The sequence below is a fragment of the Antrostomus carolinensis genome, unplaced genomic scaffold, assembly GCF_000700745.2.
Source record: "Antrostomus carolinensis isolate BGI_N321 unplaced genomic scaffold, ASM70074v2 scaffold42742, whole genome shotgun sequence".
NCBI lineage: Eukaryota > Metazoa > Chordata > Aves > Caprimulgiformes > Caprimulgidae > Antrostomus > Antrostomus carolinensis.
The window spans coordinates 1-24130 of record NW_010298375.1 but is presented as its reverse complement, the minus strand read 5'-3'; the positions used below and the strand labels follow the sequence as shown (position 1 = coordinate 24130).

The 24130-nt window shown below is 36.1% G+C and overlaps 1 protein-coding gene across 1 annotated transcript; it reads left to right on the top strand.

The window, feature by feature from the left end:
• The first annotated feature begins 466 nt into the window (after positions 1-466).
• Positions 467-24128, top strand: IFIH1 (interferon induced with helicase C domain 1). The gene is made up of 14 exons (XM_010162428.1): positions 467-639; positions 5568-5648; positions 8997-9217; positions 10073-10283; positions 13357-13574; positions 15113-15229; positions 15740-15863; positions 15953-16195; positions 18530-18786; positions 20249-20398; positions 21084-21245; positions 21580-21770; positions 23222-23315; positions 23423-24128. Exons 1-14 carry the CDS (start codon positions 486-488, stop codon positions 23603-23605), a joined length of 2406 nt encoding a protein of 801 aa, XP_010160730.1. The 5' UTR covers positions 467-485; the 3' UTR covers positions 23606-24128.
• Positions 24129-24130: the final 2 nt, after the last annotated feature.

Genomic DNA, 24130 nt, shown 5'->3' with positions numbered 1-24130 from the left:
GTCCCTTCCAACCCAGACCATTCTATAATTCCATGATTCTAAGTCAAAGAGAAATTATTTCCATATTTGAAATAAGGTGTAGAAGTGGAAGGAGGGAAAACATTTTGTGAAAGCATTCTCAAGTTTTCTGTTTTACGGGCAAGTTGTAAGTCCTGCTCTAAGGTGCATCTGTTTATGAGTTTACAGGACCAGTGGAACTGAGGAGGTAGGAAACGTGGTCTAGTCCACAAATTCAATTTTCAGATTTTTATAGTGACTGGAAATACTTGAGATTTATGACCAACAACTTTCTTAATAAATACTTATAAAGACATCAAAATTCCAAACTATAATCTTTAAGTCAAGACTAAGACTATATGTTATACCATTATGTTAATGATGAATACAGGTTAGTTCTATGTTTTCTAAACTAAAATAAATTAAATGTTTTATAGTGCCGTGGAATTTCTATTTATTTTCTAGGAACAGAAAAGAGACAAAATGGGATGAAGAACAGTACAAATGAAGAAACAGAAGCTACAGGCCAAGCAGGATATGCCGTAGTGGAGGATTTGAAACAGCAAGAAAATGTGAATGATAGTTTCAGCAGTGAGAACAGCATACTGGAAACATCTATTGGAAAGAGTTCTGTAGTTTTAGGTATGTCCACTAACTGGTATTTTTTGCTGGTACCACTGAAACTTTAGGCAAGTAACTGAGAGAATGTACTTGGTACATTAGCTCCCATCTTGCTCAAACATTCAGGAACATATGGTACCATCGAGGTGAAGGGAATGAATGGGAAAAGTAAATCTTGGGTTTTTTTGGAAGTGGTAAATTCCATTTCTTCCTATGAATTAACGGCAGCAACGATGTTAAGGGTCAGAGCTACAAATTTGTCTGGTTCAAAGAGTTGCTGTAGGACAGTAATATGTTGTCGTACTTGAAATAACTAATCTGACAGGTAAGAGCTGGTTCAGAAACCAATTTGCTGGCACAGTACAGGATGGCTTAGGCGGACATGGCCAAAAAACCTGTAGCACAGTATGTGCAACCTTCATATAGACATTTTCTGTGTCTTGGTTGTAGTGATGACGTTTTATCTGCTATGGGCTGCTTGATTTTGTTATAATGGAGCAACATTAATGATCTCCCTTTCATCTTAAGTAGCACTTTTAACAACTTTGTCTTATTATTTTTTAATTTACTGTGTGAAGAAATGAGTCATTTTCACACATATTTAATATTGTTAGTTAAAATATTAATATTATTTAAATGAATACTTTATTTCAGACCTATTCATGGTAGGTTTTCTATTATCCAATGAAAACATTAGATTTACATTGACAACTCCTCGCAGTGTTGACAAAGTTTAAATCAAGAGGAATGTTTCTGTACCACTGTAACTGCAGCTGTATTAAGTACTTCTTTCTAGAAGGCTGGTAATTCTATACTGGAAAACATTTTTGGTTTTGGTGAGTCCTTTAGTGCTGTCCAACGGGTAATTTCTCTGTTTATTTTAAGGATTTATATTTACAGAGCATCAGACAACCTTTGTCACTTATATCACATGCTCAGAAGTACATTTTTTAGTACAAATTTGTAGAAATTGTTGTGGCCTGTTGTTCTTATGGATCTACTTTTTAAAATGTGCCTTGGGAGTTGATTATGAGCAACAGCAATTACCAGTAACAATTCTCAGACGTAGCTGGGAACCAATGATTCAAACATATGCTGTATGATTAAGGAACCATTCATATGTGTTGCAAGTTCAGTTGGAGCTCAAACAATAGTTAAACTGAGAGAAATCCTGCCTGAAATTATATTAGTGGGCTTATTCAGCCAAAGGAGTAAGACAGCTAAGGCTGCTCTTTTTTTATCAAACATGAATAAATAATAAAAAAAAAATTGGCTCTGAAAACTGCCGCCTTTCGGTGTGCAACAGTAGTAGCCTATTTCTCATTTAGCATGATATTAACAGCATATCACAATGTTTTGTAGCAAGTAGTGAATTATTAACTACAGCAAAAATATCAACTTGGTTTTCCTGGATTAGAACATAACTTGGCAGTATAAAGAAGAGGTGCCAAATATATAGTGATGATTCAGGATGTATCAGGCTGAGTTATCCTCACTCTTAGTTAAGATCCTTTCAAGGCAAGGCTAAGGCTCTTAATTGCAGCCTCACTGAGGGTAGGTCTTCATTGCTGTGAGCCTGATCCTTTACCTGACTCTTGTCAGGTTGAGGGCTACGGATAACTAGACCTTTTAGCTATTAACTAGCCTGCCACAAGCTAATTCTAGCCTGGAAACTCTGGTCTTCTCGGCACTGAGCTGTACTGAAATCAATAGACAGTGGGTATTAGCAGTTTGTGCAGTTGAGCGGATCTGTTCAGTGAAATGGTGCTCAGGGTGTACGTGCTACATGAATTCTGGCAGTTTGGTTCTGATTGACTTCAGACTAGTGTGGACTGTATGCCTGCAAGTGGCTGGAACACATCTCAGTTGTTTTCATCTGATAGGAGTTCATTTCTTCTGATCCAAACCATCCCTGTGATATGAACCAAAGTATTGTAAGTGGGGACAATTGACAGATTCACTGTAAGCATGCACTTCTGAGTTGAACTAAACCAGCAGTGTAGATGCAACGTAGCAAGGGCTGCCAGGAGACAGTGCTGCATGAAGATGGCTGTAGAGGAACTGGCTCACGTGCAGCCATCTTGAAGCGCAGTAAGCTTTGATCTCTATGCACGTGTACACACAGACTTAACTGTACTTGAGTCTTTTTCCATTTCCATCCTTTCTCATGATCTCATGAGACTGTATTTTTAGACCATGCAGCTGAAGATACAACTGGAGCCCAGATTCTGCTTCCAAGTAGGCTGGAACCCACCTAATTTGCAATTTGATGCTGTCAAGTGTTGTCAGTTTTGCAGTACACTCCCACCATTCCTGCGTGTATTGAGAAGGACAAATTTTAGGGAGAAAGAAACTTTTTAAAGTCGCTTGAAATTACTGCAATTTGCATTGTATCTAAAGCCTCCTCTGACACTTTTATTGGAGTAGCTGACATGGATTCAGAAGGTATGAGGGCAGTAGGATCATAAAGACAAAGTACAAGTAGATAATTTAGCCTAAGAGAAAACAAAAGAGAAATTGTGCATGCAGAAACACAGATAAGAAACTGCACACACAAAAAACAACACAAAAGCCGTAAGTTTGCAAGGTCAGAAGTGAAACACTTGGATTAAGGCTACAGTTACCTGTATAAACACTTTAAATAAACAGCAGCTCTGTTTTCCAAGGCCTGTTTCATTAAAAAAAGTCAATTGGAACAAATAATTACACTGTAATTAACTGGAGATTTCAATAATGTCTTACAAAATGTCCCTTAATGCTTCAGATTAGAAAAACTGCCCATTAATTTGAAAATAGGACCAGTTTTAATAGCCTGTTTATATTTTGGTCCTTCATTTATATTTTCTCATGTTTGAAACTTCTTCTATAGCATAATATAGCGCAGGACAGGAAAGAAGGACTTTTTAAATTAATATTGCATAGATCCTTTTTTTTTCATTGCATTCCATTGTCTCTATACATATTAGTCAGTTCAGTTGTAATTCAGACAATTATGTACAAAACGCTTTGTGAATGCATATTCTCTGCTGCGTATCCATCTTTCAGTAGGTCATTTTAGGTGGGAGACCACATGGAACAAATACATAGAATTTTAATTTTGTCCTCTCTTTCCTATCCACATGGATTCTTAGAAAGTGAAAATGAGAGATATCAGTGTCATCTTCATAGCTGGAATTCCCACTAATGCTTAATAGTTTGTCACAGGTCTTTAAACGTGTATTATAACTGGTGAGGTTTTCTTCTTTTTTCAGGTCAATGATGTCTTTTAACATGATATTAAATGCATACTGTTAGATAATAATAGGGAAATTTTATATAAATCAGGCTTCTGCTGTGAATATATTTTTAAGTGCCTTTCTGTTGATTTCATTGATTTCTGGGAGATTAGGCTTTTAATTTAGGTGTTTAAAGTCTTTAATGCCCTTGTCCATCATGGTGGTGATCCCTAGTTGGATCAGATTCTGAAGTCTGACAGCAAGACAGTTGTTTGCATCACTTTTCCTGGTTATGTTAGAAAAACTGAAAACAAAGACTTAAACAAATACCTGACTCCTGGTGGTAGCTAAGGTAGCTTCCTTTCAGTTGTCTGTCTTACACTTGTTCTGTGAAATAGCCGTTTTGTTTCTGTTACTCATTTACCTTTCAAGGAAACTAAAACTTGCATAAATGAAAGTCAAATCTTTATATTTTTACTGAACATAGAGTAGGTTTAATTTCCACCTCAATTATCAAGATTTTGTAGTGTATATTTCAGGAGTGCCATTCTAAGACATTATAACTTCTGTTTAGTTCTAAACTTTCATTCACAGAATCTATTTTGCTGGGGTCAGTAAGTTGAAGACAATATGGATATGGACCATAATCTGATATTCGCTGGAAAAAAAAATTCAAAACTTGATAAGACACAAGTTCACTAGCTAATTAAGCAAAACATAAGTCAGTGCTGCTGTTCTGACTGATTTCTGATGCACAGTGTGAGCTCAGTTGCAGAGTGCTGCAGTGCAGCGAGCTGACAACACAGGGTGGGGCTGTTTGCAGCAGATTTTTCCAGAAGAACTGTTTATCTCTTTAGATATTAAAAGGACTGAGTTTTGGAAAATCTAGCTATATAAACACTCGTAACTGAAAAAAAAAAAAAAAAAGTCAAAATCTAACTATATAAACACTCGCGAGTACAAAAAAAAAATAAAGTCCGTGTACTATTTTGATTGCCCAGCAGAGGGAGAGCTTAACGTTGGAATATCGAGAGTAAACTTGCCAGATTTCTGTGGCGCTCTCCAAGTCTTCTCTTGGGTGTATCAGGATTGTTGGTCTGTGCTCTTACTTGCAAACAGTTTGGAAGATTTAATAATTCCACTTTGCTTTTATTTGTCTGGGAACTATGATTTACTCTTTTCATGTTACATGAAGAAAACCTTTAAAAAAAAAATCACAGTTCTGGTTTTGATTTTCTTCTAACTGCAGATATAACTCACATGGCTTACAGGGAGTGAAAGAAAATGTCTTCAGTTTGCCAGCAGCACTGTGTATCCAGTAGACCAACATGTTTTTCTTCCTTTTTTGGCTCTTCACCTGCCTCAGAAAAGATACAGTAAAATAAGACTAGAGGGGATCATGCAGGCGGTGATGCCTGGGCCCTTGCTTTCAAGCAAAAAGAACATAGATGCCTGACAACAATAAATCATGACCCACATTGCCTTATCTCTGCTATGTTTTGTATTTTCATCTTCCACTCCATATTTTCTTCCATAAGAAAATGAATTTTATTGTTCACAGTTTTTTCTTTACCTGAGAAAAAGTTTAATAAAGAAAATTATACCTCAGCCATCCCTGACAGACATTTGTCAAGCCTATTTTAATGAATTAGGGAGAGAGCAAACAAATGCTTTTGCTATTTATATTTGTATAGCAAATATACTATACTAAATTTGTTTGTGTTTTTCATTTAGAGTCAGATGTCTCCATAGGAGATGGAAGTGTCAATAACTTGAATGAAGACCTAGGACAGAGCTGCACAACCAGTAATTCAGGTATGTTTCCCTTCTGTTATTTAGTAATTGCAAAATAAGCTCTGGAGGGCAAAGACTTTGGGAATGGACTAGAACAAAAATCAATGGAAGGCTTTCACTGTGAACTCTAGTTCACAGTATTTAGATGCCAGACTTCCTCTTACTTTGTTGCCATTTTTATGGGTCTGGACTTAAGTCCCAGCCCCAAAAGAGTTAATTTACTGAGATCATCTGAATAGGTCTGTAGACATTGTCATCATACAAAATGGTCAGTGATGCAGAATGATAGAATCACATAGTTTGTAAGGGACTTCTAGAAGTCATCCAGTGCAATCACCTGTAGAGAAACTCATAATGCTGCCTTATTTATGTGCTTCTTTTGTTCTCAGAGAGGAGCTAGATGTGCCTGGCCCCTGCATAGGGTAAGTGAGAGGGAATAGGACGTGTTTTAGAGGTATCTAAGGATGAGAGAAGCATTTCCAGGGTACCTGAAGAACAGTAATGAAGGTCCACTTTGGACCTAAAGAATTCAGTAGCCCTATTTGTAAAAGCAACCTAATCAATGGAGGTTACTACCTGAAGACCTTTGCAAATCTCACATTTAAACGTATGTGCAAGTTCTAAATATAGTTTTAAATTAAATATTGGACTGTTTTTACATAATACTTTGCAGACAGATGTGAACTTGTTACGCATATGCGCTAAGCCAAATTAAACACTGCTGTTGTAAGACATCCCTTTTTTTTAATCTTTTTTTTAATCTTAGACCTCAGGCAGAACAAATTTGCAGCTGTCCACCATGGTGAACAGCCTGTGTTTCCCTATACAGAATTCAAGAGCAACCAGTTACCTTTTGGAATCTGGCCTTTATGAAGTTTGTTCTGGGACTGTGTCATGTGCAGGGGCTAGAAACAATCTAGGTACCTTTCAGGCTAGTTCTGCCTAATAAAACTAGTATTAGATCAGTAAAGTCAATGTAAATGTTATGTATCATATGCCTGTGAAGTGTTTACTATAAATGCTTTTAAAATAGCTTTAAGCTTTTTAAATGTTAAAATCCACATATTTTATAAGTCCACAGAAAATTCAGGCTGTCTCAGACCTAAATTGCTGCTCTATAGTTAGGATTTTAGTCTATGTATTGCTAACACTGAAGAATATACTTTGTACTTCTGCATCAACTGAGGTGACTCATCAGTCACATTGTATTGTTTTCCCCACCGTGTCACATGAAATGTCTGGGCACAGAAACTTCTCTGTTCTGTGTACAATCACACTATATCAGTTGGTCAGGCTGATATAGGCTACTGGTATGTGGTAGCACATATATATATATGGCCTGATCCTTTAACATTCCTGAACAATCTCCCATTAAGTAAATTGAGCATTGGCTATGTCGAGTAGCCCAGCAGGAAAAAATAAATCACTACAGTTACGTGAAGAATGCAGAATATATTTTTTTTCCAATGTTTACTTGCTTTATGTTCTGTTTACGGGTGGGCTTTAAAAACAGCTAGTTAGTGTTTTTTAATCAGGCCTAGTAAACTCAGTGAGTGCAACTATGAGAAAAAAAGCTAAGGAGATACAGACGGGCTTTGTGATATTTATGGATTTTATAATTTAAAATTTTTCAGTAAGGCTGTTGTATTAACAGAGATGTTTGGATAATATCTTAATTCACTGACGTGATTTGGATTTTAATGGAAAGAATCATGTAGACCTAGTTGCAGTTTTCTGTGCAAGGAACATTTTACATTTAACAAAAATGGTGGAATAAGAGCAATAGAAGAATAACTATAATGTTTCTTTTATCCCAGAGCAGCAATTCATATGAGCCTTGTATGAAGGCAGACAACTTCCCTAAAGTTATACTGTGCATGATGAAAAATATTTAATGGAATAATATCCTATATTAGCCTTTATCTAAACAGGGGCTGAGGAAGTTAGGAGAGAGCTAAGTTAAATATTTTTTTAGGCCTGGACAGTTAATTGAGGATGTTAAGAAACTGAAATTTAACCAAACAGATGGGTGATAAAGTGCTAGTTTCAATATAGTTGAACTATTGAATTTAGCCAACCAGAAAGCAAACAACGTTCTTCCTCAAAAGAGAGTAGTAGAAGTCAGATAAGTAACAGCAAGTACTCTCTGGTGTGAATTTCCCTGTGATCCAGATAGTACTGTACTCACACTAAAAGGCAAAACAAGCAAAAAACACTTAAGAATGGCATTCAGATGTTTCCATCAGCAGTATTTTATCAAGCTTCATTACTTTTTGTTAGTTTAATTTTATTTAATGGAATCAGGGATACTAGAAAAATACACTTATTTTATGTGTAATGTATCAGTGATAATAAAATCCTCATGATTCTTCATTTAATGATATCATCAGGAAATAAAACTATAGGGTTTTTTCCCTCATTTTTAGCCTAGTAGAATGAATTTGTACCTTTCCTTCACTGGGGACAGTTAGTGCTTGGAGGGTGATTTAAATACATCTGTAGGGGGAAAAAAGCTCCGTTGAAATAAATCCTTCTGATATTAATATATATAATTTCTGACTTCCTAACTATATGTAAACTCAAGAGACTTTATATTCTTATTGCCTGAAATAATGCAACAGCATTTTTCCACTTTTAACTTTGAACATTGTTTCACCTGTGAGCCATAGATCTAAAATCTCTGTCATTGCGTTTTCTAAGATAGATGGAAGGTTTTGGCCTTCAGGTGGCAAATGTATATGGTATTTTAGTGAACAGCTCAATTGCATTATGTATGAGTCAGTCTGGAAGCAGTGCAATCAACCAGGAACAGGTGTGATACATTCTGCAGTTAGCTCCATCTTGAATGGGCAATTGAATTTTCTTATCTATTTGATCTTTATAACTCCCTTCATCACTTTTTAAGTGGTCCCTATCTCTTTTTCTTTCCATGCCTCCATCTTTTTTTCAGCCTCTGGGAAGTATTTAAAAAGGTAGCTCACTTGCTACCAAATAAATTTCAGTACTGGTGAAAGAGAACGTCACCTAAGATTGGCTAGATTATAGATACTGCAGCTCTGAAAACAACCTCTGTTGTCCCAGTGCTACTGAACTGTATCATTTTAATTCATAGATAATAATAGTCATGTCAACACAGATGGGTGAAGGCATACTGTGGCTTATTGCACCTACCCTGGTTGGGGACTGGATGTAAGCAGTTTTGATCCAGAGTTGCACAGGTCCACAGAGCACCATTGTGTATGTTAATATGCCCTGTTTCTATTTAATCAGAAGATGCTTCTCATAGTAAATTAATTTTTTTCCCTTTGACATTTGTTCAATATTCTGATAAATGTTCTTTGCCTCCTATTTGATACTTACATTTCTTAGATGAAGATGAAGTGGAAAGCAGAGCTTCACCTGAGCCAGATCTAATCCTGAGAGATTACCAGATGGAAGTTGCAAAGCCAGCACTGAATGGGGAGAATATTATAATATGTCTCCCTACAGGCAGTGGTAAAACCAGAGTGGCTGTTTACATTACCAAAGATCACTTGGATAAGAAGAAAAGAGCATCAGAGCCTGGAAAAGTCATAGTACTCGTTAATAAGGTATGTTGGTCCATTTTTTAAAAAAAATTTTCAAACTTCATGCACTGTTAATATAGAACTTGTAAAATTAACATAAACACATTTCTCAGCTTTTCCAGATGTAGCCATGTTTAAAGGCATACAGCTCTAGTCTCTCATCTCCATTGCACCATCATCATGGTACAAGCATGAATGATTTTAGTTTACTCCGGTGCAAGTGCAAATTTAGATGTGTCCTAATAAACACATTATTGGAAAAAACTATACTTTCATGTTAGAATGAATAGAACTAAAATAATATTTCAAAAAATAAAAATATTTTTCACATTCTGTGTTTGGATTTGGTAATGAAGGCCATCTAATGAGTCCCACAGTAGTTATGGAATATTCTATCAGATTTTCTGATAATTACTCTAATTTTTACAGTTAAATCTAGCACATGCAATAAAAAGTAATCTATTGTAATATTAAAATGTAGAAATTCATTTAAGAATTTTATTAAAAGAATAAAAGATAACCATGTCCTCCTATAAGGATAAAACTGATAGCATATTATAAACTCAGTTAAACAGACAGAGCATACATGGTTTGTTCATTCTCTCTAAGGCACAGATAAGCCAAAGTTCTTGGGACAAGAAGGTTTCATAGGAGCAGTTGGAGGGGAGGGGTTGGTTTGGGGATTTTTACTGTTTTGGTTTTTGTGTTTGATGGCTTTTTTTTAATCCTACTCTGCAGTGAATAAGGGGACGTTTGCTTTTTTAAAAAAGTGTATTTTGTGCTAAGTCTGTGTTCACCTAACAACACTTGTGGCAAACAGGCATGTATTTTTAATCCTATGCATTCTCTGGTTTAAATTATTTGGAAACTTTTATTCAGGTACCATTGGTAGAACAGCATTTACGAAAGGAGTTTAATCCATTCCTGAAGCGTTGGTATCAAGTTATTGGTTTAAGTGGTGATTCTCAGCTGAAAATCTCATTTCCTGAAGTTGTCAGAAGAAATGATGTCATCATCAGTACAGCACAGATCCTTGAGAATTCACTGTTAAATGCAGCTGAAGAAGGTGAAGAAGGTGTTCTCTTATCAGGCAAGTTTTTAATTCTGAAATTTTTACAGAAGGGCTACAAGTATGTCTCTATTCTGGAAAATTGCACAGTAAAAATGTGCCGCATTCAGTAGTTAATGTTTTTCCAGTTGACTGGTTTTATAAATGCAAGCTGTACTCTGAGAGTCAAAACCACATCTTAATGAGCATGCAGTTTCTTCAAGCCAAATTAGACTCTTACAGTTCATTTGTACTAAATATTTGTTATGCTTCCCACTTTATCTAGCTCAAGCACAACTTCATGCAAATGCAGCCATACTGGTTCCACTTTCCAGGCTTGGTAGAACATTGAATTATATCAGATAGAAGCCATAAACAGGATGAGAAAAAAATTATAAAACCAAACATGTAGTCAGTAGTTTGAGAAATACAATGGAACACAAGATAAAAGCCAATCTGTTATAAATGGTACATTGTTTAAACTCTTAACATTTTTCTAATGTACAGAGATAGGATTACTTATAACCGTATCTCTCTGAGGTTGGCAGATATAATGCTCTCCTACAACAGATGAGGAAAGTGGAAGAAAATGAAAGATACAAGATGAGATGAGGTAATTGTTTGCCTAGAATACTAAAGTGGCAGATATCTATAGGAGATCGTAAAGGAAATGGTCATTATCTGCCAGTGACGTACAAATAATGGAACAGCCCATGACTTCGTCTCCAGGATTTGGGCTGCAGTGACCTTCCTCTGTGAGATGATAACTTCTCCCTCTATCTACATGCAGTCAACTGTTCTAGATGGGGCAGGATGAATGTCAGAGCTATGATATTCAAAATAATAGATCTGAGATAGAAGAAGTACTTGTATGGGTGTTACAGAAACAACAGAAAAACCTGAGGGGTCAGTCTGTGTCTGTCAGTGCCTAGTGCTGACTGGAGTACTGCATGATCCAAACTAACTTCTGCAGAGCCACTTGGGTACCTCAGAATTCCCTCCCCTCCTTCAGAATGACTTTTTATTAACCTAGGCAGAATACCAGAGTTTTTCTTGTATTTATTGCCTTTCCACTGCACCTAAGTTAATAAACCTTCCCAAGTCTGAATCATTTGGGAATGCCATATAGAGGCACCTGAATATTTCTACAGGATCTTCTGACCTGATTAGAACTGGGTTGAGTCGCAAACAGCTTGTGTAATGAAGTGGTTCCTTGAATGGGTTTCACATCCTGCAAAGCTTCCTTCATGAGGAGCTACATTTTTTTCAGAACTGAGGTGGCCCTGCAAACAGGGCCATGTTTCCATGCTGTTACACCTGTGCTAATAAATTCAGCCAGACTAAAGCCAAGCAAGCTTGAAGAGAGCCAGCTCCGTTTTTATGACTATGACTTAACAGTTAACTTGCAGCCTGCAAAAAACATCCTAATTAGTTACATGGTTTTTATTCCTTATTTCTGTTCCTACATTTTCTATCTGTTTACACAGAGGTCTGCATTACATGTAACACAGAATTCCAGCATCTTGTAGGGGATTATCTTAATTGCATTTTACCAAATCTATACCCTCTTTACCAATGACTGAAGTCACTGCATGGAGTTTCTAAAAGCTGTGTATCACTTAGTAGAAGCACATCTCTTCTGGTGGGTTAGGACCTTCCTGAGTAATGATAGGAATATTCATTACAGAGATGATGGTCAAAATCAAATTGAGTAATTTCATGTTGGCAGAATATCTGACAAACTGCCAGCACTGCTTCTGAAGACTTGCAATACGTAGAAATTTACAAATAAATATAAATTTGGGGTTGAAACCACATCAGTGCAGTCCAAACTGGCTTCCTGAACCACTTGTGTGGAGGCAATTACATTTCTACAGTGACATGGAGCACTGATTTGCGTTCCTAGCAGTACTTTCTGGTTTCGCCTTTAAATAAAACTTCCATTGCTCAGTCTCCACCTTTCTTTAGGTTCTTCAAAGATGAAGTTACGTGGTATTTTCTCCAGCAGGAAGGCCAACTGAGAATGTTCTATCTCTCTGTTAGTTTCCAGCTTCTGCTGCCGGTTGTTGCTAACGCATTTGTAGTGATGCAACAATTTGAGCACACTAATGTGTAAACAAGACATGGAAATTGTCTGGATTTAAAAAAATAATAAAAAAAAAAGTGTAACCCTGTTCATTTCAGTGACCTGCTTTACAGTCATTTCCACAAACATTTGTCCAATTGGGGGAAACAATGTTAAATTGTAGGGTATTCAACATGGAGAGTTACTGGCCAGCTGGAGGAAGAGTGGGACATCCATCAACCAGTTTTGCTGTTAGAGAAACAGAGAAATGTTCATGCATCTTTCAAATCAGAACGTTAAAATATATATCACTGTCTGTATATGCAAATAGATTGAGATGTTTTCTATGTTTGTGAGAAATTTAAACCAAACAAAAAATATTCTTAATTTTCCTTATTGTGTCAGACTCTACCTGTTGCATGTAAATATGATCTGACTAAAGAGCACATAATACATGTCTGAATCTCAGCTACAAAAGAGAGATGATTGGTAGTGCTCTCACCATCTGTTTATTCTTTCCGATGACACATCCATAAAGTAATATAAATCTTTTAATTGGACAGGAATAGGGAGGAAATCTCTGTTGCTATAAAGTGGAAGCATATTTTGATCAGGACAGGCCTTTCTGGAATGTCTGAAAGGTTTCTAACATGTGTCTTCTCATAAACAAACAGTACGTAGTTTGTCTAATACAGTTATGGATATAAAAGATAGGATTGAGTTAAACTATGATATATTCTTACCACTGGTTATTAAAAATATCTCTCTGAAATTCTTTACACCATCAGATTGATTTTGCAAAAATAGAAGAGCTTTCCACATTACATGAAATGTAAAAGTAAGTACTTGACACATCAGGAGTGCAGCAGAGATTCCAAGGTCTATTAAATATATACAGCTTCCGCCCCCACCTTCCTCCAGCACTACAAATTTCCTAATATGTTAGGGCTCAAACAAACTGACTGGTTCTCTTCAACAGTAAGAAGAATTAGTCACACAGATTCTATATTTGAAAGAAAATTAATTATTTTTTGGTTCATTTTTTTTCAGATTTTTCACTCATCATTATTGATGAGTGTCATCACACTCAAAAGGAAGGTGTCTACAACAATATAATGCGACGTTACTTAAAAGAAAAGAAGAAGAACAAGAAGCTAGCAAAAGAAAATAAACCACTGATCCCACAGCCTCAGATTCTGGGACTTACAGCCTCACCTGGTGTAGGAGGTGCAACATCCAACTCAAAAGCAGAAGAACATATTCTGAAAGTAAATAGCCCTCACATTTGCAAATCACCAAAGGAATATTGTATTGTTCAAGTAAAACTTGAAGTCAGTGTTAGGCTCCAAACATATAATCTGATTATTTATTTTTTCATGTGTACATGGGAGTTCAGCTCACAGCCATTCAGTAAACTGATCCACTACAAATTAATGGAAATCCATGTACAAATAAAGATTACTTTACAGGGAAGTAGGCTAACTGAATAGGGAAGTAAAAAGATTGCCTCACTTGAAAAAAATTCTTAAGATCAGAGGCAAGAAATCCACAAAATATGAGGTTTTTCTAGTTAATAAAAATCTTATTTTTTCATTGCTGGATTAGAATTTATTGTGTATTCCTACCTAGGGAGATCACAGTATTTTATAACTCCATTTCTGGAGTGACTTAACTGGGCTTTCGTGTGGATACAGGAAAGTGAAAAACAAAGTTGAATACTTAAACAAGCAGAAACCATTTGTGAGATACAGGTAGCATACAAATGTGTTTCTTTAGAGCAGTTAGAGTTACTCATTGAGAGAGGAGTAGTGTGTAATTGCATAAACACCTGACTGGAGATAATAATTTAAATTCCATACTTAAACAGACTCTAAAGAAACTCTGTTATAGTTGAAATTCAATGGATTTACATTAGTAATACAAAAGTAGAATTTAGCCCAGTAGTCCAGTGAAAACTCCTGACTAGCAAATTGCACAAGACAAGAACGTCATGTTGAATAGGTGGGGCCTGCAAGAAGCTTTTATGCTGTATTGAAGTAGACAGAATTGCAAGGTATTTTGAGACAAAAACTTTCTGGCAGTGGAAAAAGCAGAGAATTCCTTTTTATCAACTCTGAAATCTTAATGATAGCATGCTGGGGTTTGTCTCTAAAGAAATGTAGTCTGAATATGCAAGCTCAAATAGATAACTACTGCTGAAAATGTTTAAAAAGGTTGCCTGTCAGACTTCCTTTCCTGTTTTCTCTGCTCATGAAAATTTTAAGGTTTCCCCTTGTTACTTTAGTGACAGAAATGTACATATTTTCTTCTCAGAAGAGATCAAAAGCAGAAAATTACAGTTCAGTTGTGCAGTTAGCACAGAAATTTTCTCTATCTCTTCCTGTTCCAAGAAAGATAATTTCAAATTATTTTCTACTCTCAGCTCTTACTTTTGTAATTACTCGCTAACATTTATTTTCTTTTTTTCTATTTCACCATTATTTTTGTTTATTTGTTTTGTGCTCTTCTATTCCAAAGTATCAATGGTATATTTTCCTTTTCAAAATACCTGTTTTGCACCCTGATCTGCAAGTTTTTTCCTGTGTGCAAGGATCACTTCTGACCTAAAAAGTTCAGCTTATGTCAAATGCTTTTCAAAGACTTGGTCTTTCTTATCCTGATACTGTCTGTATCCAATTTTTTTTAGGAAGAAGATGAAATTATATAAAACCCAATATCTGAATGAGAAGCTCTGTTGCATTAATTCAGTTTTCATGTGGAATAACTCATTAAACATTAAAAGAAATAACATTTTGTTTTCTCCCAGATCTGTGCCAATCTTGATGCACGTAGAATCATGACTGTTGAAGAGCATGCCCCCCAGTTGAAGAATCAGGTGAAGGAACCATACAAGAAGACTGTGATTGCAGATGACAAAAGAAGGGTATGTTTTTTCAAACAAATCAGTGTTAAAGTTATATTGCCCCTTAGAAGCGTGTTGTATGGTATCAAAAACTTTTGGCTAATGCTCTTTTTCTATAGATTTATTGCGATCCGTAGTGCTAATTTGAATATGTGTGTATTTATCTGCTGCTTCCCTCTGTATGCAAAAGTATCAGTAAAGTCAAATAGAAATAAATCTTACATATTTGAGTTACATTTTTGAGGTGTCTGGTCAAAAGACCTTCTGAACCATAGTTGAAATGCTTGTATTGGAGTAACATTATATTCACTAAAAAATACGTTATTTCACAGCATAATTTTTGTAATATTCTGAACTATTTATTTCCATAACTCTAAATGCACTTAAGTGACCTTACTTGTTTTTTAATTTAAGGTTGAACATTTAAAAAAATCACTCAATATGGTACTAGGCAGAAGAGTTTGGGCCAGTGTTTTTGTTGACAGAAGATGCTTACTTACTTATTTACTTTGGTAATCAATTTATTTCTAGGATCCATTTAGAGAGAGAATTACTGAGATCATGACAGACATTCAAAACTATTGCCAGCTCCACCCAAAATCTGAGTTTGGAACTCAGCCATATGAACAGTGGGTGATTAGAGAAGAGAGAAGAGGTAACCACGTAGCAAAAATATCCTAGCTTTGGATTTCTTTGGGATATTCTACACACAGGCATGATTTTGTAGTTTTTGTTCACTTTTAGCTGCAAAAGAAGAAAAACGCAAGGAACGTGTCTGTGCAGAACACTTGAAGAAATACAATGATGCTCTCCAGATAAATGATACTATCCGAATGGTGGATGCATACAATCACCTAAATAACTTCTACAAGGAAGAGAAGAGTAAGAAGATCCGATGGAGTGATGATGATGATGATGATGATGATGATGAACCAGCAGTATCAAAACAGGATGAAACAGATGAATTTCTAATAGGTTTATTTCATGGTAAGTTTGAGATACATTGTGATATTTCATATTTAAAATCCATAGAAGCAACTAATATGCAGTACCATGATTTGCATAGGCCTATTAATTATTATATCCTAGTGATTACCGTGTTGTTTATTATGACTGTACCTGGATGTCCCAGCTCATACAGTATGGAGTACATTGAACAACATTATAGTGTGATTGTGTGCCAAGATGTAGTAGAAATTCTTCAGCTTTGGCCCAAGGGCACTTTCTTTTTGCTAACAGTAAGTAAAATTGTTCTCTGCTTTTCTCCAGTGAAGTGTCCCTGAGGACACTCTGATAGATAGAATGTGTATTCCAGTAGACACTCTCAAGGGGCAAAAGTTGAGCAAATGGAATACAAAAGTAATTAAATGACAATATTTTAACAAACTTCTTCTACCAAAGTTCGTTTGTCTGTATACTAAGAGATGGGAGCGATGACCTTAAGTAAGTTTAAGGTAAAGAGCAATTATTCAGAGAATTAAACAGAGCATTAAATTGCAAAGATCAAAGTTAGTTGCCTTTTTTTCAGATCATTCACCTGGGAACTAGGATTCATTCAGTCCTTGACACACTAATCTTTTGCTTCTCTTTTTCCCTTACGGCCTTTACAATGAGGAAGAGGTAGACAAGTTTGCTCCCATTGCCTCTAGCTCCTGGTCAGTGCAAAAGAAAATAGATTTTACTGCAGCATGTATCCCAACTTTATGTATCCTATGAATTACAAATTTAGAATGCCATCGTTAGGAAATTCAGGAAATGTTAAAAAAATCTTTTAGAAAAGTAGATTAGGTTAGATAATGTCATTGTGTTTTTTAATGACTCTTCATACATGTCCTGATTCCCCCTTATTTAGAATGTCAGTATTGAGCTATTGCTGAGAACCAAAAAAATTAAACTAAAAAATTAAACTGAGTTGTCTAGATTGCTTTCATTTCCACAGGTAAATGAATTTCAAAGAACTTGACAGTGAAAAGTAAATAATTCTCCAATCTGTTTTAATTTTACCACAGAGGGTGCCAGACGTAATGGAAAGAAATCCAGTGAATTTCTGTTTCCATCTTTTAAGACTGGCATTCATCTTTGGGTGATAAACTCACTGCAGCCCTTAGAGTAGGTTTAACTAAGGGGGAAAACTGTGGGAGTTTGTTGCATCTAAGCATCTAAACTTTGATTACAGAATCACAGAATGTTAGGGATTGGAAGGGATCTTGAAAGATCACCCAGTCCAATCCCCCTGCTGGAGCAGGGACACCTAGATGAGATCACACAGGAAGGCATCCAGGCGGGTCTTGAATGTCTCCAGAGAAGGAGACTCCACAACCTCCCTGGGCAGCCTGTTCCAGTGCTCTGTCACCCTCACCAAAGAAGTTTCTTCTGAAGTTTAAGCGGAACTTCCTGTGTTCCAGCTTGCACCCATTGCCCCTTGTCCTATCATTGTTTGTCACATTGGTTGTTTACATTCTGCATCTAAAATATTAGTAAGACTGTAGTCAGAGAGCCACTGCCTAAGTGGTTTGTGATACAGACTACCGTTGCATGGGACAAGGTGCAGTGCAATAATCTGCACAGGGGGGTGACATCAGAGTGATTGTAATATCTTAACACACAAGCCCCCCCACCCCCCTTAAAGTGTTATTACTGTGTTTGAATGATCATCCGACAATGATATAGGCTTTTAAATACTAGAAAGTTTTTAACAATTTAAAACATGTGAGGAATCCTCCCTGGTCATGCTTAATAGTGCCTGTCTAAGAGAGTAATTCATTTAACATTTCACTGAGCATATTGAAATGTCTTTAAAAGCTGCAATACAGATAACAATGCACCCATCCTAGTGTCTATTACATCACATGTTTCTAGTGAGGATTTCTACACTAATGAATGCCCCAAGGACAATCTATGTCTAAATTTAAAAAAAATATACCAACCCAGGGCTGTGCCTATAAATCTGCTTCTCCTTGTAAGTTTTTTTACAACTGTTTTGCAAATATTATAAGCTTTGATTTAGCTCTTTAATACAGTGCACTTAACTCTGTACCACTTCTGGTGTGTAGACAGAGCTTTTTCTTTTGCTTATTTTCACCATGAGGTATAGGCAAAGTGTGTGTTAAAAAGTTAATGCTGATTTATTTTGATTAGTGTTTTTTTAATGAATGTAAAGTCACTTGAAAAATAAATTGGTATGCCACAGCTCTTCAAACTAGATGTGAATTAGCCATGCTGGGAGGATTATATAGAAAGCTCCTCTTTGGTTTGTTTTTTTTCTAGAGCTGTTATTTTACATTATTACTTTTTCTTATTTTACATCTGCTATTTTTAAAGCAAAGAAGAAACAGCTGAAAGAGTTGGCTAGAAAGCCAGAATATGAAAACGAGAAGCTAATACAGTTGCGAAACACTTTAATGGAGGAATTCACGAAGACTGAGGAACCTAGAGGAATTATTTTCACAAAGACTCGGCTAAGTGCCTTTGCTCTGTTCCAGTGGATTAAGGATAACCCAAAATTTGAAGAAGTAGGAATTAAGGCCCATTATCTTATTGGTGCTGGACATAACAGTGAAATTAAACCTATGACTCAGGTACAGCATTCAAATCTCTTAACGTGTTTTGAGAGAACAGTTTTAGTGCTTGAACAACAGACTGAAGTTTGGAGCCCAGAGTTCTGGTTTCATACCTGCCAGCAATTTACTATCATAAGCTGCAGGATAGGTGAATAACAATGTCAGAATAATTTTAGTTCCATGAGAAACAAGCTTTTTTGGTTTTGGATTCTACAACAATAGGAACAACATGCAGACATTTCCTGTATGTAGTCAAAAGGGACACAAACTGTAGTGGGGCATAGGAAGAAAAAGTGAACAAAATGACAACAGCAAAAATGTGATCATTAAATGAGTTTATATTTATCAGGACAACAGTAATTCAAATTGTATTTTAGTTGCTCAATTGAAAAATAAAATAAATTACACTGTTGATTATGCCTGTCTTTTTCTGATGTCATTGCTTAATCAATTTATAACAATTTATATCCATGGTTCACACTGACGCATGATCACTGAAAGAGAATTTGCCAAAATTTGCAATGAAAATTTCACAATTGATCACTCAACAGTCCATCTTGTATCATTGTATTGACTTCATACACAACAACTCTCTGATGATTTATACCAGAATTTTCAAAACAAAGTACCTCAGTATCCTAAAACCTCTCTTCTGTTCTGTTTTTTACTTTCCATATAATTGCCACTTCAGCATTTAAGCAAAAATGGTGTGGTTTACTGCTGGACAGAGTCCATTTCCTTTAGCTGCTTTCAGTTAAAAAAAATTAAAAAGTTAGGAATTGTTCTCTTAAATAAAAGTTACTTGTTTTCTATGAAAATTTGTTATTTAATCTGTGCACCATATTGCACAAACAAAACAGTAGCCTCTACATTTTGAAACTGAATATAGCAAATAGGAAATTTCTATCCCTCTGTTTGTTTGAAGTGTCCAGCTAATTCATAAGTCCATGTTTTGGATGCTTTATTTTTTAAGTCTATCATTACTTCTGTGCTTTTTAGTGCTCCCCAGATTCACCAAAATGATGGCCCCCATTTATTATGGGGAATTTTAAGTGCTTTGGAACTTGACTTGGAAGTGTTAAAGTCTGTCCTTTAAGCTGAAATTACTGAAATGGTAGAAATCCAGAACCTTTGGATAACTACTTAAATAATTTGAAAATGATAGAACAAAAAAAAACTGTATTCAAACTCCTAGCACCTATGAAATGGGCTAGAAAGTTCCAAGATCAGTTAAAGATCTCTTAAAAAGACTGTCTTCTGCTCCCGCCATCCTCAAAGAAGGTGCTGGACACTTACTGTATTCAATAGGAACTTGTTTGTGATCTTGAAAGATGCTTAAATGCAGTTGTTGAAGCCACTGATGTTTGGCACTGCACTCTGAAATGATTGGACTATAATTCCTTAAACCTCTTAATTAGAAGAAGCTGATGACTGAAACTAATACTGGAAGTTAATATATGGATTTTTGTTTAATTTACAGAATGAGCAAAGGGAAGTAATTGATAAATTCCGACGTGGAAGTGTAAATTTACTTATTGCTACTACTGTAGCTGAGGAAGGCCTAGACATCAAAGAGTGTAACATCGTTATTCGCTACGGCCTCGTCACCAATGAAATTGCTATGGTGCAGGTATGAGTTTACTGCATACACAACTTATTTTTTAAAGTGCTTTTCTGTTTGGAATATGCAAATAGTGAATCATATACCTGGGCTATGGAGAAAATTTTGAAATTCTTGCCTTCTAAAAGAGAAAATGTTCTTGCAACAAGGTTCATTTCCAGTTGCCATCCTCAGTTTGCATGCAATATAAAATTTGTCTCCATGTGTAATGGAGTAACATCCATTTAAAGCTCTACACAAACAGTAAGCTCTTTTAATAGAAAAGGTATGAGAATATAATCAGCAGACTGGTTGATATAAAAGCCATTGTACCACCGACAGCTAAGAAGAGATAATTGTGTATCAGAATACCAGTTTGTCCATGTTCTCACTTAATTTGTGAACACAAATATTTATATATTTAATATTTAAATGCATGCTTATTTTTGGTGACAAAATACAGTTTCTGCCTTGCAAAATGTGCTAACCACAAATCTCCTCAGTACTATTTCACAGGTATCTTTAATGACAATGCAAAAACAGTATGTGTTATTCACTGATTCTTTATCTGTCTGAGTTAAGTGGGAGAGAATGTGCTATGGGGACACTGTATAAGGAACAGTGCATGTATTCGTTTACAAAACTAGGAAAAAAATGTTGTGCAGTGTTGTGGGGAACATTATGCTGTTTATGTTGTATTCCTTGCAAATTGTAGGCTCGTGGCCGAGCTCGAGCTGATGAGAGCACCTATGCACTTGTGGCTTCAAGTGGCTCAGGAGCTGTTGAACGTGAAGATGTTAATATTTTCCGTGAGAAAATGATGTATAAGGCAATTCAGCGTGTCCAGAAGATGCCACAGGAAGAGTATTTAAATAAGGTATTTACTGCAACTCTGCACTTTCCCTTTATAGAAGACTGATTTATATTGTAAGAAATACTTTCTATTTGAAATCTACCTAGGGGAGGAAAGCTTAAAATAATATTAGTTACTACATATGGCCTTGAATCCTTCTGCCAATATTTGTTTTGTAATCTATATTATCTGGGCCTTAGAAAAGTCTTATTTTCTACTGGTAAGGGGGGAAACACACAAATCAGGAAAATTGATTAGAAGTTATGTTGTCAGAGAACTCGGTAAAATAACTGAAAAAAGAAAACTATTACTGTCATTCCACCAGAATGCTACAGTACTCTTACTGATCTATTTCTAGATTCAGAATTTCCAGTTGCAAAGTATAGTGGAAAAACAAATGAAGACAAAGAGAGATCAGCGCAAGACATACAAGAAAAATCCTTCACTAATAACATTCCTATGCAAAAATTGCCACAAGCTGATATGTTCTGGAGAAGACATACAAGTTATTGAAAACATGCATCATGTCAGTGTGAAAAAAGATTTCCAGTAAGTGTTTATGAACTGTGTTTAGTGTTTATCTCTTCCGGGCAGAAACAGAATTTCTTTTCAGCAGGGCTGTACAGGGCCTGTAACCCCCTAGGTCCTCTGAGGAAAGAAAAATAAATTATTCCAATATTTTCAAGCCCTAGGCTCTATGGAGTTTACAGTGAATGAGTTTGAAGGAAATGTTTGTTCTTACCCCTGATTTTGAGGTGACCAGAGTTTGAAACTTTGGAAAAAGATACAGGTTCTGCGGTAATATTAACTAGGTCACTTACTATATAATGCGGTATGTATTCCACAGTGTAACTGTAACGAAAGATGAATACTAGTTACCCACATACTGACACCAGTAACGGACCCAGGATAAGAGTTTGACTCAGACAACATATTGTCCATGAGCTGTGCATGGACAATTGTATATTTAGAGGATGTTTATACTGGTGACACACCCCTTTTCATTCTCCCAGTGTTCTTGCCCCTTCTTATCTCCGTTGCAAGAGATGCTGCCTAGTTTGGTAAATATTTATGTTAAACTGTGTTTAACTTTTCAGCACCATGATGGCAGGAGGTGACTTTCTCTTCCCACTTGTAATGGAAATTAAGAGACCAAGAAAATGTTTTAATTCAACTTCAGTTGCGTTTGCTTACTACAGTAAATGTGTAACGAGTAATGTACATTACAGACCAGGCATGCTTTGCTAATTCTATGGCAAACACCATCCAACCAAGTTACTGCCCTTCAAAGTTCTCGGGTTTTTGAGACATATCTCTGGTATAATTTGTAAAGACTTTTGGAAGAGTTAAGGAGAAATTAGTACCCATATGTTGAAAAAATTAAAATTGAGCTACAATGCTAAACATTAAACTGTTTTTACTGTGAAACTGTCTTGTCAGCATAATGTTATCAGTCAATTCAAACTACAGGGTAATAATTCTTATAACCCCTCAGCACAGGCTAATAGTAACCCTCAAGATCAAGTACTCCCTAGACTAAAAGATGTAAGAATGTGCATGTACTCTGGAGCTCTTGATAGTCAGAACCAAATGATTCTGTTAAGGGGTAAGGTTGGACTACAGGGAATAAAAAGAAAACCTCTAACTTTCAGGTATCATGTCTTTGACAGCTCCATGGCACCTGAAAGAAACAAGCTAGATCTGTCCCCTATTATAATGAAGAGCCTGCTGCTTCTCCTTTAAGATGTGTGAGAGAGCATGCAACTCCCAAAATGCTACAAAAGGACGCATGCATTACAGTTGTATTTCACCATTACTTAGGAGCATGAAATATGTCCTTGTGTTTACTCCAACTCCTGAATGTGCACAACAGTCAGAGAGTTTCCGACCTTTTAGGTTTCATATCTGACTTCAGCAATTGTAGTCGCTGTGTGCTTAAGGCTGTATGTAGCATTGAATGACCAGTGTATTTTGATGCACGCTTTCTGACTGTTTTTCAGAAGTCTTTACCATACAAGAGAAAATAAGACACTGCAAGATAAGCATGCCGATTACCAGACAAATGGGGAAATTATATGTAAAGATTGTGGACAAGTGAGGAACAACTTCTTTTCATACTTCTATATTGTTGTTGTCTGTACTTATTTCTGTCTAATGATCTTGTCTATTTTATCTGAAATGTAATTTCCTTATACTTGCAGGCTTGGGGAAACATGATGGTTCACCGAGGTCTTGACCTGCCTTGTCTAAAGATTAGAAATTTTGTGGTTGTATTTGAAGACAAGAAAACAACAAAGCAAATTTTTAAGAAATGGGGTGAACTGCCCGTCCAGTTCCCTAGTTTTGATTATGCAGCTCACTGTCCTTCAAGTGATGAAGACTAAAGACTCAGAAGTAAAATAAAAGCCCTTTTGAACTTTTCTGTAACTTCTGATTAGAAGCTCCTGTGTCCTATTGAGAGTGCTGCATCATAAACACTGTGAAAGCTCCTGGGCAAGAGGAAACTGTCTTGAAGAGGAAAAAAAACAAGGAAGGAGAAGGACGAAGTCACAAGACTGCTGTCTGCATTCAGATTTTCAGTGGTACTCCAGGACAAAGATGACCAAATACATTGCAGTCACGTGTATCCATGGAACAAATTCCTGTCTCTACTAACTACAGTCCGTCATGGGATGACAACACTGTCAAAAGTGTGTTAGGTGACCTGTTGTTAAGCACAGAACATAAGACAGGCATCCTGAGACTTGCTGTGGGGATTATTTTCTCTTTTTCTTCCTGGTACAACCCCTTTGAAGACAAAAGTGTCTCAAAAGAGGAGCCATGTAAAAGAACAGATTTGCTGAGTGTTATTTCTGAATTGTTGTTGCTTTATCAGTGTTTTCATGACTGAGTTCTTCCCCTCTTATCTT